This window comes from Danio aesculapii, chromosome 21 (assembly GCF_903798145.1).
Source record: "Danio aesculapii chromosome 21, fDanAes4.1, whole genome shotgun sequence".
In the NCBI taxonomy this organism is placed as follows: Eukaryota; Metazoa; Chordata; class Actinopteri; order Cypriniformes; family Danionidae; genus Danio; species Danio aesculapii.
This window is the reverse complement of record NC_079455.1, coordinates 28,011,176-28,030,528: the sequence shown is the minus strand read 5'-3', so window position 1 is coordinate 28,030,528 and position 19,353 is coordinate 28,011,176. Positions and strand designations below refer to the sequence as shown.

Sequence of the window (19,353 nt, the reverse complement as noted above, 5' to 3'; positions counted from 1 at the left end):
CTGTTTACTAACAAATCCTTTATTTACTCTGCTGTTGTTCCAAAAAAATGTGAGACCCTTTTCACAAAACTGTTATGACGTGTGTAATGGCCATCATAATCTTAAATCCTTGAAAGTTTTTAATATTTTGATTTGTAAAAAAAATGTATGAACATTTATATGTATTTATGAATGTATAATATCATCTTTGCCTCAAATTACAAAAAAAAACGAATGACTGCTTGTGTGAGGTGTTTCTAATGCAGCGTCTATGGGGCTGAGAGTAAATTTGACGTTATTCTCTCCTCTGGCTGCCGTCATCAGTCTCACACTATTTTTTCATTTTCTGAAAGTCTTGATAACAACATCATGGAGTTTTCTTCTATTATTTGTGCAAATAGGGTTGTAAAGTTATTTGGGTCACACTTTATTTTGATGGTCCATTTGTTGAATTTAGTTACATTGCATCTACATGCCATTTAATTCTCATTAGATTATAAGTAGACTGTTGGGGTTAGGGTTGGGGTTAGTGTAAGTTGATATGTACTTGCATATTTTCTTATAGTCAGTTAAATGTCTGTTGAAGGAGTAGTATTAACAGATATTAAGCAGACAGTCTACTAATACTCAAATGGACCATCAAAATAAAGTGTTACCATTATTTGTTGTACTTTCCAATTCACAGCACTATAGGTTTCCCCAACTATGATGCCTTCCACTACTGAGAAACTCGGAAATGTAAAAAAAAGGTCTATTTAAAAGACATTTTGAAAATGGTTTTAATGTTTTTACCTATTCGATGAAAGCCACTGTATATTTTGAACACCAATAAAAACAGCTTAAACTTTTCCTTAAAGGGATAGTTTTTAGACAAATGAAAATTTCCTTTCATTTAAGGTCTTTGCACACTGAATTTCTAAAATTTTATTTATTTATTTTTTGTATTTAAAAAATGAATCACAGACAGAAACATTGCACTATGAAGCCTGGTTTATACTTCTGCGTCGAGTGGTTTGCGTGAACAACTGCGCATGCCTTGTGTGTTGCCGTGCATTTATACTTCTGTGCGCTGTTTGTGTTGATCAGCTGTAACTGGCGATGTGCAACAACTTTAATCATTAGGTCAACACAAAACAAAAGATTCCATCTGGAGCTCCTTTATGGGACTCGACACTTGTAAACATTCGCTCCAACGTGTTCACGTGGCTCTCGGTCCCACCCATGCGTCGTTGTGACGTGTTGCTAAATTTTTAGAGAGATGCGTGTCAGCGTCTGCGACAGCCACTGCAAGGGCTATGTGACCGCGCGAAGGCTGCGCCGCACCATACGCGTGTGCTTGACGCAGATGTATAAATCAGCCTTGAGTCAGTATAAATTACGTATTAATCCACTGCAAAAAAATTGCTTAACAATTTGGAGTCAGATTTAAGCAGTGATGCTTTTGTTTTCATCTCTCTTATTCTATAATGAAAAAAGGGAAAATTGTGTCCATTCAATCTGTGTTATGGGGAGTTCATCTCCTTATCAAAAAGATGTGCAGAATTGTCCTGAAATTCAGTTCATTTAGTTTTAGGATATCAGTGGCATTTTGATACTTTACTTGCAGTACTGCTGCCAGATAACACAATTTTCTGTAAATGAAATAATCCTGAATAATAATATTAATACAAAAAGTAGATTTCATCCATTCATTCATTCATTCATTTATTTTATTTTCGGCTTAGTCCCTTTATTAATCAGGGGTTGCCACAGCGGAATGAACCACCAACTTATCCAGCATATGTTTTACACAGCAGATGCCCTCCCAGCTGCAACCCATCACTAGGAAACATCCATACACTCTCATTCACATACATACACTATGGACAATTTAGCTTTAGGTGAACCCAATTCACCTATAGCGCATGTCTTTGGACTTGCGGGGGAAACCGGAGCACCTGGAGGAAACCCACGCAAACACAAGGAGAACATGCAAACTCCACACAGAAATGCAACTGACCCAGCCGAGTCTCAAACCTGCAACCTTTTTGCTGTAAGATGACACTACGCCACCGTGCCGCCCTAAAAGTAGATTTTTATATTTACAATCGATACAATTACACATATAATATAATTTAAAAATACAAGTAAAAATAAAAATTGTAAACAATACAATTACACTTCAGGGCACATGGCAAGGAGTGCAAACTAGAGTTGTGCAGATGCAGTACAGTATATAGTGCAAAAAGTACAGTATAATGTGAATGTGATTAACACGTGAGGTTGAAAATGAGTTTTTACGCGTGTAAATTTTGGACGTAGTTTGCAATGAACTACACCCACAACAAATTTCTTTAATCTGTTAAACACAAAACAAGATGTTCTGAACAATGTTGTAAACCAGCAGCAATTCACATCCATAGTATGAACAAAAAATACTATGGACATTAATAGCTGCAGCTTGCCAACATTCTTCAAAATATCTTATTTTGTAAACAGCAAACTTTCCTTTTAACCTACCTTCTGTAAAAGATCTTATTTTTCTTGCGTACACTACTTTGCATTTCACTAGAAGCCATTTTGACAGTTTTGTTCTCCACAGGATGGTAGACCTTTAGACCACATTAAACCCGTCTTGGTCAGACAGGAGCAACTCAGAGAGTCTGAAAAAACTGGGCCTGAAACGATCAATCACAGAGGTATGTGACGAGTGAGAATCACTGAAAACACAAGAATGATCTTACCATAATGTACAAAACCGCTGTATATGAAAGATTAAACGCTTTTAAGGTTAGAAGAACTTTAGCATGTTAAAATGCAGAGCAGGAAATCTAATTGTTAAGGACTATTCATGCAAGTGTCTGCAACAATTATGGATATGTATGAAACTAGGGACTACAATATCACAGCTATAACAATATTGGCAGAGAGGAATGATATTTAGAGTTCAAGACTTTAAAGTGTCAGACCACAGAGCTACTATGCACGCTTGTATTAAACCTCACATGATGTTCCATTGGTGTGGATTCTAATATGGTTATAGATACAGTTATTATTCTTGGTGTTAATGGATTTTCAGTTGTTACATTTTAAAGATTGAGTTTTTTATCTGACCCAGATGGCAGAGGTGAAAACATGCCCATGACCCTGACTGAGCTCTCTGTGTACATGAAGGAGCAAGAACAACTGAGGATCGAGAAGGAGAGGGAGGATGGTATAAACTTGTTTTCTTTCTTACTTTCACTTTAATGCTGTAATTCTGTTAGGTTGTAGGGTCAAATTCAATTTTCCAGTTAAATTTTTCTTGGCGCAATTTTAATTGTTTAATTACATTTTTATCTGTCAAAATAATTGCCAATTTTATTATAACATGTTTACAGTTTTGCACCTTTTACATTTTAGAAAGTGTTTAGGTATTTCTTTCAAGTATGTTTGATTCAATAATTTTACTTTTAACAAAAAATACTATCAAAAATACACTTTGTACTTTTCTAGCCTTTATTTCTATCATAATTTCCATATTGAATATGTATTTTGAAATATAACACTTTAATTTACAATCTTTTAACTATCTTTTAACTCTTTTTACTAATAAATTACTTAGCTATACATCCCCAATATTGATTTATTCACTTATTTTTTCACAATTCTTTGACCTTCAGTAAATTTCTTTTTTACAGTGGAATCCATAATTTTAACTGTGGTTTGTATATAAATAGATCATAGATATATACACTAGATATCACATACGGACCCTGAGCATGTCAATACCACCGCCACATTTGTACAGTGCTCCCAGAACAAATGTCATTCATAAAGCCAATGTGAAGATGATGGACTTTAGCGCTGTGTATGGGTGTAGTAACGAGCAAACAAAGAAAACAAAGCATAAAGGCAGAACATTTCATAGGTAAGATTTTGTTTTTTACGTTTTTACGAACTTTTGTGCTAAACAAATGTTAATTATAATACAGTCTCTTACTGCACTGACCATAAGGCAAAGTAGCACCAACTTCCACTAAATTCTAGGCTTATGCTAGTTTTGCTGAATAAAATAAGCAAACAATGTCAATGAAATATGACAACAAGATGCTGCGGTGCTAGAAATCTGTATTATTGTCAGCTAAGTGAAGTAACGGCTAGTTTTTAAAGTAACTTATAAGGGTGTCTGATACCATAACAGTCCCTGCGCCTCAATTTACATACTGTCCACCCTAAATTATTGAATATTACAAATGTTGTAAACCATTTAGAAGGTGGATCTGCACATTGAGCTGCAGGGATATTCATAGTTCACATGAGTCATTCATTCACAAACGAATCGCTCCCTCTGTTAGAATTAGAAGTGAAAGCAGGAGAGGGGTGTGTTTCAGGACACAGATTTGATCAATTTTAACAGGGAGGGAGGATAATACATTTCCATGCACACAAACAGATGCTCTTTGTCGGCACACGAGTCATTCATTCACAAACGAATCGCTCCCTCTGTTAGAATTAGAAGTGAAAGCAGAAGAGGGGTGTGTTTCAGGACACAGATTAGATCAAAATTAACAGGGAGGGAGGATAATACATTTCCATGCACACAAATACATGCTCTTTGTCGGCAATGCCCATGCGATCACTTATCCATTGATGTAGAAAGGTGATGGTGATTTATCATAATTTTAAAAATATATATTTGCATACTGACCACCGGGAAAACTCCTGATCATAGATATATGCATATATCTTTATGTACAGTTGAAGTCAGAATTATTACCCCCCCTAAATTATAAGCCCTCTTGTTTATTTTTTTCCCCAATTTCTTTTTAACGTAGAGATTTTTCCAACACATTTCTAAACAATAGTTTTAATAACTCATTTCTAATAACTGATTTATTTTATCTTTGCCATGATGACAGTAAATAATATTTGACTAGATATTTTTCAAAACACTTCTATACAGCTTAAAGTCACTTTAACTAGGTTAATTAGATTAACTAGGCAGGTTAGGGTAATTAGGCAAGTTATTGTTTAATGATGGTTTGTTCTGTAGACTATCGAAAAAAATATAGCTTAAAGGGGTTAATAATTTTGACCTTAAAATGGCTTTTGAAAAAAATAAAAACTGCTTTTATTCTAGCTGAAATAAAACAAATAAGACTTTCTCCAGAAGATAAAGTATTATTAGACATACTGTGAAAATGTCCTTCCTCTGTTAAACATCATTTGGGAAATATTTCAAAAAGAACAAAAAAAAAAAAAAAAAAAGTCAACGGGGGCTAATAATTTTGACTTCAACTGCATCTATGGCTCCGGATGGCCAGTTCTCCACTACACCTTGGTCCAACTTTCATTTCCAAGAAGCGCTACCCTGTACTAAAATGGCGGCTCTATTGACACATTGCTTCCAATAGACAACAACAGGGTGGGTGACATCTAATGTAAATATCTATGTAAATAGATGTGTTTCCATCCTAGGATGAAGCAAGCATTTTTCAAAGTTTGCAATTAGCAATTTACATCAGGTTGTGTGTCTGACTGTAGTATTGGTAACATAGTAACACTATAACCTCACAGCAAGAGGTCACTGGTTTGAGTCCCGGCTGGGTCAGTTGGCATTTCTGTGTGGAGTTTGCATGAAATGAATTGGATAAAATAACTGGCCGTAGTGTATGAATGTGTGATAATGCAAGAAAGATTGGGTGTTGCCCAGTACTGGGTTGCAGCTGGAAAGGCATCCGCTGCGTAAAACATATGCTGGAATTGTTAGAAGTTCATTCCTCAGTGGTGACCTCTGAAATGAGAGACTAAGCCAAAGGAAAATGAATGAGTGATCCATCTCCCACTATTCACATTAACCCTTTTTCACAAAAGTTCAAAACCACCTCAAGCGAGTGTAAAAATGTAGGAATATTAATTAGAAATTTTGCATTTCTGTCACTCCTTTCTCAAGAGACACTTCAAAATGTGCATTAACACCCTGTGACGGAAATCATTCACAATTCAGTTGTTATCTCTTTCCTTTAAATAATAACAAAATTATTAAGTTGTGAAGATCTGATGACGTCTACATTATTTCTATACTCCATCCCCTCAGCTGCCATCACAGAGGAGCTCCTGAAGTTAACAGAGGAGAAGCGGGATCTAGCCGGCCTCCGCGGCTTTGACTCTCCATTCTTCAGTACTACAGAGACCCTGACTGGAGCACAACAGAAACCCATGCCCTCCTCTATTCTTCACAACACCATCTCCACCCCTGACAAAACTGAAATAACACCCAGCGACAGAGGAAGAGTCAGCAGAGGACCGTCCCAAGAGCAACCCTGGTCCTTCCAGCCAGTGTTCATGCCCATTGAACACCCGACGCACAGCCTCCTCCATCGAAGCCCTTCAGCACCGGATGACGAGGCCTTAAAATTTGGCTTGTGTTCCCCGAGCCCATGTAAACCTCCACCCATGCCATACGAGGCTCTGTTTGACATGGCTCTGCCTCGGGCTGCCTCTCTTTTTGTTGGAAGGAAGACTTCAGAGATTGTGCAGCGAGTGGCGATGGAGAGATTTCAGAGAGGGGATTCGGGCAGGCAAGGGGAGGACGATGGTGTGGAGGGGGTCACCTCTGCTTCGCCTCTGGAGGTGCTGGATCGCCTCGTGCAGCAGGGTGGAGACGCCCATGACAAAGTGCTAAAGAGGTAAGACTTTTTGCTTTGATTGTGGCTTGCAATAAATCAAGCTTGTGGTCTTGTGGCCTGGTGATTAAAGCTCTGAGGTTGTAATCCAAAAGAAGGGATCAATGAGTTGACTTTGTGTCTTTGAGCAAGACGTTAACACTCCACTGTTTTGGAAATTGGCTAATCTTACAAGTTACCAAGCGTGACATTTGAGTTTTTCCATTTTTGAATACATTTAGGCGATCTCCAGGTATGGTGGGAGCATTTTTAGCTTAGCTTAACACAAACCATTGTATTTTATTAGACCATAAGCACCTTGTTCAGAAATGTCAAAACAAGTAATTTTCCTATTTAAAGCCTGACACTTCTGTAGTTACATTGTGTACTTAGACTCATGAAAAAATTTAAAGTTACTAATTTTCTTTGTTGATTTGGCTATACTTGTTAGGTCTGTCTTCCATGTGTGTTTGTTTTCATATTGTGAGCTTCCCCATGTGCTCCTTTGCTCTAGTTCCCGCCATTAGTTGATGTTAATTTGTTCCACCTGTGTTTATCCCCTGTGTATCATCAGTGTCATTATGTTCCTGTGTGTTTATACCCCTTCGTTTGGTTCAGTCTTTGTCTGGTATTCTCTCTACGTTGATGCTTGTTTTCACCCTATGTCATTCCTGAGTCTCCTATGTCCTTCCATGTAAGTGTGTATCAGTAAATCTATCTATTTGGTACTCCTGTGATCCTGTGCCTTCCTGAAGTGAACCCAGGCGTTACAATACTCTTGTTATAGCATAATAATTAAGGAAGTTTGTTGTCGTACCATGGCTGCAGCTGGTGCAATGATATGAGCAGTGTCTAAAAACAGTCACCAGTAGGGTTGGGTGATGTTGACCAATTTGGCATTGTACGATGTCTAATGTGATTCAAAAGACTGAAGAGTCGTTAGATAGAGACTAGATTAATTAAATATCATGTTCAACAACTATAGTGAGACGCGATCCAGCCACACATCCTTGATAAACTGTCTGACATGCACTGCTCTTTGGGGTTTTGTGCTCAAAGCACCTGCTGACAGCTGGAGCTCAGAGTCAGACGAGCACATAGCCTATGACAAGAGTGTGTGTGTGTGTGTGTGTGTGTGTGTGTGTGTGTGTGTGTGTGTGTGTGTGTGTGTGCGTGTGTGTGTGTGCGTGTGCGTGTGTGCGTGTGCGTGTGCGTGTGCGTGTGCGTGTGCGTGTGTGCGTGTGCGTGTGCGTGTGCGTGTGCGTGTGCGTGTGTGTGTGTGTGTGTGTGTGTGTGCGCGTGTGTGTTTGTGTGTGTGTGGTCACATGATGTGCATTTTCAGCGGTATAGTGTGAAAGGAGGGCTTTTCAGAAATGTTAGGTGAAACACCAGTGTGGATGTGGATCGTTTTCGTTCAAAAATGCCATTTTAAAACTAAGATGTATTAGTGTAAACAGAGCTGTGTGTATTTTTCACGAGTGGGTTGCTGCTGCAACAGGGGCGAGGCGGAGGATCGCGATGCTGGCTCAGCATCGTGATGTTTATCAGCCATGGACTATGGTATCCTCTATCGACCCAACCCAAGTCCCCAGCTAGTTAACTAGGTAATAGTGCTGTGTAATTTCATCGCGTCTGCTGCAGCCATGGTACGGCAGGTCTAATCCAACACATTTATGCTAAGCTTAGCTAAAAGTCTCCTGCCAGACCTGGAGATGAATTTGGATTTTAAAAATGATAAAACTCAAATTTATGCTCTAGGGGACTTTTAAAATGAGAGAATTTTCAAAATGAAAGTTGAGTGTTTCTTTAACCACTTTACCCATGTGACATGATTAAACCAATCAAAACATATTTGATAAATAATGATTATGCACCACCTATTGTGAACCCATGCCAACATAAGAAATGTTTACAAAATTATTTAAACAAAACAAAGAATTGTGCATATTGTGAATAATAAACCAAAATAATTACATCTGAATTCAATATGATGGTAATTATGCACGTATCATTTCAGAGTTGTTTTTAAAGAGATAGTTCACCCACAAATTAATTTCTGTCATTCTCCACTTGTTTTAACCTGTTTAGTGTATTTTTTCCGTTGAAAACGAAAGAAGATATTTTGAAGAATGTTGGAAATATTTAGTCAATATTTAGTCATACTTGTATAGTATTTTGGTTTCTTACTATGGAATTCAAAGCACACCGGTTACCAACATTCTTGAAAATGTTGTGTTCTACCAAAAAAATTTAACTCCAAAAGGTTTAGAACCAATTTAGTGTAAGTAAATAAAATAGTCATGTTTGGGTGAACTATCGCTTTAATGTTTTTTCAGAGCTGTAAATCACTTATTTATATTGGTAAAAATAAAGTCAAGTAATTTACTTGCAAAATATGTCATTGTAATTGACAACAGACATTATCTTTCTGCTTACTGATCTTTGTGTATAGATTATAAATGAGTTATTTATATTATAGATCGTTTACACAGTATTTTAAATCAATACACCACTTCCAAACTCAAAACACAGCTATTTATGCATCATCCAGAATTCAGTTTTTTTTTCTGTGTACTGTATATGTTTTTAAACTATTATTCACAATAGTTTTTGATGCCACTGAAAGGGCAACCAACTTTTGACTAAATTGGATCTTACCAGATTTTACCATGAAGATAACCTTAAATACAAATGATAATAAACATAAATAGCTGCTACTTCAACAACATGTCAATACTTAAAACATATTTTCTTTTTCATTTTTTGGCTTTTATTGTGAAAAGAAAAGAGCTGGATAGGATCAGCAAAGATCTGCGCACTGCCCATGAGGGTATCAGTGATGTTAAAAAGTCAGCACTTTTTAACACTTGATTTACATGCAAACTCTCAGAACACACTCATCACAATAAGGAGGTTTAAAGCCAACAAGAATAACCTGTTTTCCTCTGAAAGTTTTCAAGCTAGAAGACTTTGTTAGACTTGCACCTTTAAAGGAACACGCCACTTTTTTAAAAATAGGCTCATTTCACAAGTCCCCTAGATAAAATGTTGAGCCTTAACATTTTTCAATCCATTCAGCAGATCTCCGGGTCTGACAGAAGCACTTTCAGCTTCACTTAGCATAAATCATTGAATCGGATTAGGCACAACTATATAACCGAGTACCTGAAAGTAGTTCTGAATCATCTCTCAAAAATGTCTCCATTTTTCAAGCACATTTCTCCAGATTTTCAAGATTTTCAAGCGTAATTACTGCGTAACGTCATTGTGCCTGGTCTAGTTATGGTGCGGCAGCAAAGTTCCTTGATTATTATGCCTGAATGAGAGTAGTTCTTAGCTATATTGACCTCAACAATAGCAACTTTTAATTTTCTTCTGATCTTAGTACACAGTGTAACTACAGAAAAGTCAAGCTTTAAATAGGAAAATTATCAAATTGGGGCATTTTTGAGTGATTTGCTAATGGTCTAATCTAATTCAGTAATATGCTAAGCTAACCATGCTCCTGCCAGAGCCAGAGACTGGCTGAATGGATTGAAAATGGTAAATCTCAAGTGTTTAGCTCTTGGTAGTTGTAAAATGAGCCTATTTTTAAAAAGGTGGAGTGTTCCTTTAAGCAGAACCAGGTCAAACTGGTTGCAGATTTGTCCCACTAACTTGCTATTACAGTGAAACAACTGTCTGCATTGTGCCGTGTCACATCCACAGCCACACAAATCAGTCCACAGTCTAACAGCAGAGCCAGTGTTGCCCGAACACAATCAGAGCTCTCTGTCCTCCTGCACAGGCCTTACAAGAAGACACATAATTGAGTTGGGTTACTGGGCTCACACAAAATTGAGGTGTTTTGACTGTGGTAAGAGACGGTTCTGTGTGCAAAGGGTATTTCTGCCAGAAAAGCAATGTGTCTAAAATTATTGTCACATTGCAACCGACCCTGTTGATCCCCTGTGTTTTTTCTTCCTTTTCTCCCAACATATCTGCAATCGCTCTCAGACTGCCCCTGCCAAGCAAGTCAGCTGACTGGACACACTTTGGAGGTAAACAACACTGCTTTTGGAAAATCAGTTCTTTCAGAACACAGAAAAACAATGCCGTATTTCAGACAGGGACAAACATTTAAAGGTGAATTAAAGGGATAGGGATTCCAAAAATGAACTTTCATTTCATGCTCTAGTCATGAGGATGAGCAAATGACAGAAAGATAATATTTAAAAAATGTTCCCCATAATCACCATTGAATTCCTTTGTAAAAACAAGGATGCATTTATGTTCTGTAGAGAAAATACATGTGAGCTATTAAATAAAGGTCTCTTGTTCTTGTTGAAATATTTTTTTGCATCTAAAAAAGCAATTTTGCTTTAGATACATTAGTTAAAGCTGATGTTTTCTCATAAAATTATGCTTTATTTAATTTGAATTTAGTTTAAATATAAAGGTAGTTTTTAGGGGTGTAACAAGTTTTTATGACGGGATTTCTCATCGATGTGAAAAGTTATCTCGTGAGTTGTGATGTTATGATGGAGCGCGAGGGTGAATTTAGCATTTAAGATTGGAGGCAGGATTGGATTTGAACTGCAAATCAAGTGCTTTGCACACACCTGGCAACCCAGGCTGGCCTATTTTGCAGTGTCAGCATGCCCTTTACTCCATAGAATTCACTAAAATAAAAGTAAAATAACGTTCATTACAAGTTGATTTTAAAACAGCACCTAAATAATTTTGCAGTTTGTGATTTTTATTTATTTTTTCTTCTGTTGAATAAATAAAATTTTTTAAAAGTAGTGTACAAATCTTGTCTCGTTTTCGTGAACGTAATCTCGTGTCTCGTCTAATCTCGTGGAGTAGGCGTCTCGTCACACCCCTAGTGGTTTTATATGGATAAAAGACATATTAAATGCAGAAACAATCTACTTTAATGTTTTAAATCTCTGTGGTGAAAATAATGTAGTAGTCAACATTTTAAGTGGATCAAGCCTTTTATTTAAGTTGCCCTAAAACTATTTAACAACACCCATTCTTGTCTTGGGACAAATTTTAATTTTATTTGTTGATTTAACTTCTTTCTTCTTGTTGACAGGTTCGGCTCCTCTGGACGAGCTGCACACACTGCGCAGTCAGCTTTTGCTTCTACACAACCAGCTCCTGTATGAGCGCTATAAGCGAGAGCAGCATGCCGTTCGCAACCGACGTCTGCTTCGGCGAATCATCAACGCCACTGCACTCGAGGAGCAGAATAACGCCATGGTAACTTCAATAAAAAATTCATTGATTTTTTTCAGACAACATTTACACTAGAATCACTAGGTGTCGTTGTATACCTTAAAACGGTGCTTTCTCAACCATGTTCCTGGAGGACCACAACACTGCATGTTTTGGATGTCTCCTTTGTCTCTGCTAATGAGCTGAAGATCTAAATCAGGTGTGTTTGGTTAAGGAGACATGGAAATGTGCAGAGCTGGTGGTGCTCCGGGAACGTGGTTGAGAAACACTCCACTTTTTTGGAAATAGGCTCATTTTAAAGTCCTCTAGAGTTAAACAGTTGAGTTTTCTCATTTTTGAATTCTTTCAGCTGATCTCCAAGTCACTTTTAGCTTAGCCTAACAAATCATTGAATCGGATTATACCATTAGCATCTTGCTCAGATGTTCAAAAAAGTTTAGATCATTTTCCTATTTAAAGCTTGACTATTCTGTAAATACAATGTGTACTAAATCAAGCTTTAAATAGGAAGCTTGTCAGTAATCCTTTTTTATTTTATGAGGGAGATTCTAAGGGTCTAATTCGATTCAACAGTTTATGCTAAGCTAAGCTAAAGTGCTCTGTCATGCCCGGAGATTAGCTGAATAAATTAAAAAATGGTAAAACTCAGCTATTTAGTTCAAGAGGACTTGCCAAATGAGCCTATTTCTATGCAAAAATTGGAGTGTTCCTTTAAACTGTCAGTGGGTAAAATTTGAGCTGTTTATATAGTTGAAAAAACACCCCATGCCTTTCTCTACAAAGTAATGCCCGGAGTCACAAATGATTGTATTTAGCCATCAGACACACCATTACTCATGGCATTTAATCCATTATGTTCATTAAGAAAAACAGAAATTAAGTAATTACTTTTTTTAGTAAAACAATGTTTGGTGGCGACGCAGTGGCGCAGTAGGTAGTGCTGTTGCCTCACAGCAAGAAAGTTGCTGGTTCGAGCCTCGGCTGGGTCAGTTGGCGTTTCTGTGTGGAGTTTGCATGTTCTCCCTGCGTTGCGTGGGTTTCCTCCGGGTGCTCAGGTTTCCCCCACAGTACAAAGACATGCGGTACAGGTTAATTTGTGTAAGCTAAATTGTCCGTAGTAAATGAGTGTGTGAGGATGTTTCCCAGAGATGGGTTGCGGCTGGAAGGGCATCCGCTGCGTAAAAACGTGCTGGATAAGTTGGCGGTTCATTCCGCTGTGGCGACCCCAGATTAATAAAGGGACAAAACCGAAAAGAAAATGAATGAATGAATGAATGTTTGGTGGCTAAAAATGCTTTCACTATTGTTGACCACTAGAGGGCGTCAGATACCAATAGTGTTGATTCGTGTATCTGTGTGTTTGTCTCTACAGAAGGACCAGCTGAACCTGCAAAGTGTGGACATCTTGTCATTGAGAGAGAGCCTTCAGGTGGAGCAGCAGCGATACCGGCAGCTCTGGGACGACCGAGAGACTGTAGTTACACGCCTGCACAGCCAGATACGACAACTGCAGCAGGCCAGGGATGACTACTACACCAAAAACCAGGAGTTACAGGTGCTTTACCCTTGCACACGCTATCTTTATTTTGTTTTTCTTTTGCTTTCAATGCTCATCATGGTGACATTTAGACCATGTTTACACACTGGGTTAAACAAGTTGATTAGAGAACAAGTATATGTAAGCGAGGAAGAAACAATCTTGTTTACGGATTTCTTTTAGTAGGGTTATAGAGACTTTTTGTGATCTTTTTATCTGGTAGTAGAAAATAAGGTTGTATAAATTATTCGAGCATGAAAGGAGACAATTGCTGAAATCGCATACTTGCATATGATGTAGTGCTCTAAAAACAGTATGTGAGCCGGGTAGTATGTCCGAATTCATAGAAATCGAAAAACAGTATGCGAGAAGTATCCGGATGACCTACTACTTCCAGCGAGATTCTGAAGTATGTGTCCGATGGGCGCTACGCTATCCCATGATGCGCCATGAGAGAATTCATGAATGGGAGTGAAGCGATGCAGGTGGGTCATGTGAAGATGACAAAATGGCGGCTGTAGTACGTTCAATTCATACTACTCGCATTCATTCTGTATAGAACGTACATTCCTAATGGTGGAGTAGTATGTTTACATTCAAATACAGTACCTACTTGGTAGTAGGCGATTTTGGGGGCAGCCAATGATTAAAAAACAGTATGGAGAACGGCAGTGTTTGTTTCTGTGATAGCCATAAAATGGCATCAAATGCTTTGAGATGGTATTGTAATTAGGACTGACTTAATCTGAAGGCAAATCTTGAAAATACTTATGAAATTAGATGGCACATTTTTTATTTAATCAGGTAAGCTCACTACCTGGATTTAGCACCGTCCAGTTGTTATGTGATGTAGAATCAAAATGATGCAGAATTTAAAATCAGAGTGTTCATTTATGCATCTTTCCTCCAATCAGAGCAAGCTTCAAGAATGCCAGAAGCGAATAGGAGAGATGGAGGCGGAGCTTCAGAAGGCCAATAATGAGGTGTGCCACACAGGACACCTGCTGAACCAGCTCACTGTCAAGGTAAAAATAATCACTCAGGAAACAGCTAATGCCATATCCTTGAGTATGTTTGGGAGAATTTACAGTAGTAACCCAGCAAGAATTTTTGTTTTTCTTGGCTAAAACAAGGCTGAATTTGGGCTGTCAGTGAAAATCTGAATGTTGATTAGTCATCAAAAAACAGAAATGAATGAATACACATATAAAGTCTGTCTTATCTGTCTATTTGATGACTAGTCTAGTTTTGGGCTATTCTTAGATGTCTATTAGATTTTCACTGACAGCCCAAGTTTAGCTTTGTTTTATCCAAGCTGTCTACGTTTAGATGTCTATTAGACGTCTATTAAACACAAAATTGTTTGCTGGGAATCGTTTTTTGGAGTCAACTGTTCCTTTAAATTTTGTCAGTACATTGCTATTATGTATGTCCTACTTTATTCTTTCCTCAGTTGTCGTCTAGTGAAAGTGTTCAGCAGCAGTTGAGTTTTCTGAATAAGCAGCTGTTGCTGTTAGGAGAAGCCCATAAACTTTGTGTTCAGGAGCTTCATCAGGCTGGACCGGATACTAGCAAGGTACAAGCCAAAGGAAGCAGAAGCACAGCGCCTTATGTCATCTGTGACATAAATGTAGTACATGTTGCATTTTCTGCTCTGCCGTCTTTCCTGTAGGAGGTGCAGATGTTGCAGACGTCTTGGGGGAAGGAGACGGAACGTCTGAAGCAGAATCTGTTACTTCAGAGCCAAAAGCTGGACGCGGCTCAGCAGAGAGTGGCGGAGCTGGAGACTCAGCTCTCTAAGAAGGAACACCTGATCGCAGAACAAAAGAAGTTTCTGGAAGATGTCAAAGCTCAGGCCAAGTATGATCTGAATTGAAGATCTTTGTGCCGTACAGACAACTTGACTCTTGCAAACACAAAATACCTCCTTGGTTTACTGTGTATATATGAATTGAGTCTGTCTTGTTTGTCTTTTGCTCAGAGGGGAGCTGCAGGCCTCTGAGAGCAGGTATCAGGCACAGAGGAGAGTGACTCTGGCTCTGCAGACTGAGCTTCTGCAGCTCTACAGCAGGCTGGAAACAGAAGATTCTTCTGTCGCTGATTCAGCCTTACAGGCAGAGGGTGCTACTGAGCCACACAGCTCCACCGAGCCCAGGTAAGCGCTTGTATGTAAAAACATTGGTAAACACAGAACTTGTGATTATCTCTGAATGTGTTTGCATTTAGATAAAAGGGTATGTTTAAAGCCCCCAAGAAATAAAAACTAACCATATTGATTTGTTAGCTCACATTGTTAGTTATGTGGTAAATAATTCTTCTGTGCATGTCATTGAGAACAAAAGTTTGCACTTCTAATCTTAAATTGAAAACTGTAAAAGCAGTTTTTTTTTCAGTTAATTTGTCAGATTGCATATATCTTAGGAATTGGGCGTGGCTAACATATTTAACCACGCCCCTCCTTCTGTCAGTTTTGACAACAAACAGAAATGGTGAGGAGGAGGTGGTGTCTGTTAGGTTGTAATGACTCTTCCCAAACCCTGTTCATATCTTTCTGAATTAAAGGGCATTAACTATATCCATTCAGCGCACAGTTGAAAAAACAAGCCACGCCCACTGTTTTCTCATTTAATAATTAGTTTCTCTAGGAATTGCATCACAATATGAAAAAAAATGGTCGCAGCTTCAAACATTTTATACATATAAAATGCAATAGTTTGATGCATAATAGTTTTATCTAAAGTATCTAATAGGGATGTCCAGATCCGATCATGTGATCGGAAAATTGGTCCCTATCATGCAGTTTCAGACTCGATCGCAATCGGACGTTACCTCTTGATCAGGACTCAAATATATAAGTATATATATTATTTTTTAACACATCTATAGTTATGTGGTGACACAGAGTTAGACCTCTTTCTTGATTTCACACAGAAACAGCATGACATCACTTTGTTGCAGTGACGCAGTTGGTTAAATGCCGGCAAAGTAGAACACGGAAGCAGCTTGAAGCAGAAAGCGCTAGTTTGTCTTGTCTGGAGGTATTATAATGTTGATGAAGACAGCATTGCCGTAGCAAACTGTGAGATATGTAACCTTGGGATTGCAAGAGATGGAGGTGTTTCTTCGCTCTTTATTTTTATGTATTCTAAAAGTATCGGATTGGGTTTCGGTATCGGCAGATACTCAAATCAAATGACACGGACTCGAGGGCAAAAAAACCTGATCGGGACATCCCTAGTATCTAATAATATAAATCTTTTACATTATAAGTTGTTCTCTGCTTTTTTTGCACTGTTTGTGTGGCTTCAGTATTTGTTTTTTTTTTTGGTGACATTTTGAGGGCCCTGTTTTCCACCCTTTAATCAATGTTTTTTTTCATACACTTACACTTTTTTTATCTGGTTGTTTCTTGCTATCCCAGTGTCATAGTGGTCGACAGTGCCATCAAAACAGCCACAAAAGGGGACGGCAAGTCCCATCAGTCTCCACATGGCAACGGCAGCACTTTATCACCAGGCCATCCCAAAGCCAGCTCTTCTCCGGCCAACTCGGTGAACGGCAATCGAGACACTCCCCCACCTGTCCTGGTGGAACCGCCCCCTCACCGTCCCCATTCCCCCATGGGACCCCCCGGACCCCTGGTGTCATCTGACACCCCACTCACCGTAGGCTCCTACCCCAGCGCCAAGAGCTTTCTGGGCATGCGGGCACGAGAGTTATTCCGCAACAAAAGCGAAAGCCAGTGCGATGAGGACGAAACCCCGCCTCCTCGTCTAACTGGTCTATCACAGGGCCTAAAAACGGAGCTCTGCACAGAGACGACAGCAAAGAGTCCGTCCGTCTCCACCACTGCACAGAGCTTCACGCTCATCACATCAGCTAAAGAAACCCAACCCGACGCTCAGAGAGCCAAAAAACAAGACACGTTTGGTTCGAGATGCCCAGAGCGACCCAGGCAGCAACCGTTGAGAATTATGGACTATAACGAAAGTCATCAGGAGCATAGCTAAAGTTATGGAAAACGACGAGAGGGAGAATGAAGAAATGTGCAAATTTAGATTCATAGAGCGTAAGGCAAGACTCTTTCAATCTTCAGTGTTATCTGTCCCATTTCCGCAAGCCGACAACAGGATTTGGAGCCAATAAATTAGTCAAACCCTCACTAAAACGGAACAAGTGGAAGGAATGGACTAATGTTTTGTGTAAAGAGGTGTTTTTTTAAGTAACTCTACTGCTTTCTTCACCAGAAGCTGCATCTTTTATTTTATTTTGCTAATTTGTCTGCTCCATTTTTACCAAGTAACTGTTGCAGCTTTACATTTTGTCTGTTTAGAAGCAATATAAGTTCATTCAGTCCTAGGAAAGGTACAAAACTTCAACCTTCACAACTCACCCGTGCAGAGCAAGAACAGAAGTATTTGCTTGGATGTCAGGAGGAGGTTTGATGGTCATCTTGTGCCAAGCAGAAGTCAGTGTTTAAAAACCTTTTAAACATGTCAAGTGCATTTTCATGAGCTCAAACCATCTTTATCTCTATTGTGTTACTGTATGTATGGGTGTGTGTGTGTGTGTGTGTGAGATGTATGTTTGTGTTTGAATTGAAAGCGATGACCTGTATCCCAGATTTAATTCTGGGTTAAATTGCACTCATTTCTTACTCATTTACAGAAAAAAAGAAAATCTACAATAGTCTTGGACTAGACTAAATCTGGAGAAATGAATGAGAGGAAGCCAAATGAGAGGAAGGTTAGACATGTTTTTTAAATTATTTATTTTTTGTCTTCTCCTTTTTAGCTTTTTAAGTATTACCAGACACTCGCCAGTGCTTTTAAAACTTACAAAAAACATCATAATCCTAAACAACGGCCGTAGATCACTACCCACATCTAGTCAAACCTAATCTGTAATCTCTGAATTAAACTCTAGTGGCCATTTTGAAGCCTTATTTTGACATTTAATTCAAATGAAGTACTTCTCTTTGACGATACTAACCATCAATCTAAAGCTCAGTCATCATATTCGCTTGGATAATTGATAATAGTATGAATGATCTGTCATTTACCCTCTCACTTCAGAGTATATTATTACTAATTTTGCTTTTTGAGTGCCAAATACTCGATCCATAACACGATAATAGTATTCTGTAGAACTTAAATGTATCGGTTTTTGTTGTATTATTCACTCGACTGTTTTTATGCTACCACATATCAATTTGAGGGGGTAAGTACAAGATCTGTACTCTGAGAATTGGTCGTAAGCTGTCCGATATCAAGTAGGCAATTTTTGGTCATACCATGTAGGCGATATCAAGTGGTCATGCTGATCGTCATTTAGAAATTGCAGACATGACGGTTATAAAATTGTACCCAAATCCTGTTGTCCCCTCGAAGTCTCTGCTGTTTCTTCTGCCTTGCTATCTAGAGCATGTACAACAATCCTCTTTTAATGCCAACGACAGGAGCCACGATGTGACAAGATACAAGGTACAATCAGCGTGAAAGGAAAGGAATGTTTGAATTTGAGCTCCTTTGCTGGAGATGAAAGTTCTGGATTTTGTCGAGGAGGAAATAAAATGAAAGGCCGGGTCGGGTGGAAAATGTTCTTAAAAGCAGTTGCTTGTGTTAACTGTGAATGACAAAAATAAAATCGTCTTCAATGTTTTGCACTACAGATTTGGGGTTTCCTTGATTGATTTTCCTCTGATTAGTTTGGTTTGATGTCTGGAATGGAAATGAAATGCAATTTAAGGCCTATAAGCTAAGCTGGAATGGATCACATCATTTTTTTGGCTGTTGACGGTGATCTGATTTGATGCTGATTGGTATGGGCAGAGCTTGGTGCGGTAAAGTCTAGAAGAGATACAGCAGCAGCCTGAAGTTAATGATAATTATTTATATTATTACAACATTATAATTACTGTACAACAATAATTACTGTGTTTACTTTGAGGAGTAGGTTTAAGGTTGGGGTGGGTGTAGACATTAATAA

General features: G+C 38.5%; 1 protein-coding gene across 1 annotated transcript in view; it reads left to right on the top strand.

The window, feature by feature from the left end:
- Positions 1-19,035, top strand: part of tsc1b (TSC complex subunit 1b) — a 40,888-nt gene extending 21,853 nt beyond the window's left edge. Inside the window, exons 12-22 of the mRNA XM_056445820.1 lie at positions 2,561-2,657; positions 3,077-3,172; positions 6,038-6,629; positions 10,602-10,645; positions 11,686-11,852; positions 13,201-13,383; positions 14,280-14,390; positions 14,819-14,941; positions 15,038-15,225; positions 15,347-15,520; positions 16,787-19,035. Coding sequence (XP_056301795.1) covers positions 2,561-2,657; positions 3,077-3,172; positions 6,038-6,629; positions 10,602-10,645; positions 11,686-11,852; positions 13,201-13,383; positions 14,280-14,390; positions 14,819-14,941; positions 15,038-15,225; positions 15,347-15,520; positions 16,787-17,375 — 2,364 coding nt within the window. The 3' untranslated portion in view covers positions 17,376-19,035. The remainder of the gene's footprint in view (positions 1-2,560; positions 2,658-3,076; positions 3,173-6,037; positions 6,630-10,601; positions 10,646-11,685; positions 11,853-13,200; positions 13,384-14,279; positions 14,391-14,818; positions 14,942-15,037; positions 15,226-15,346; positions 15,521-16,786) is intronic.
- Positions 19,036-19,353: the final 318 nt, after the last annotated feature.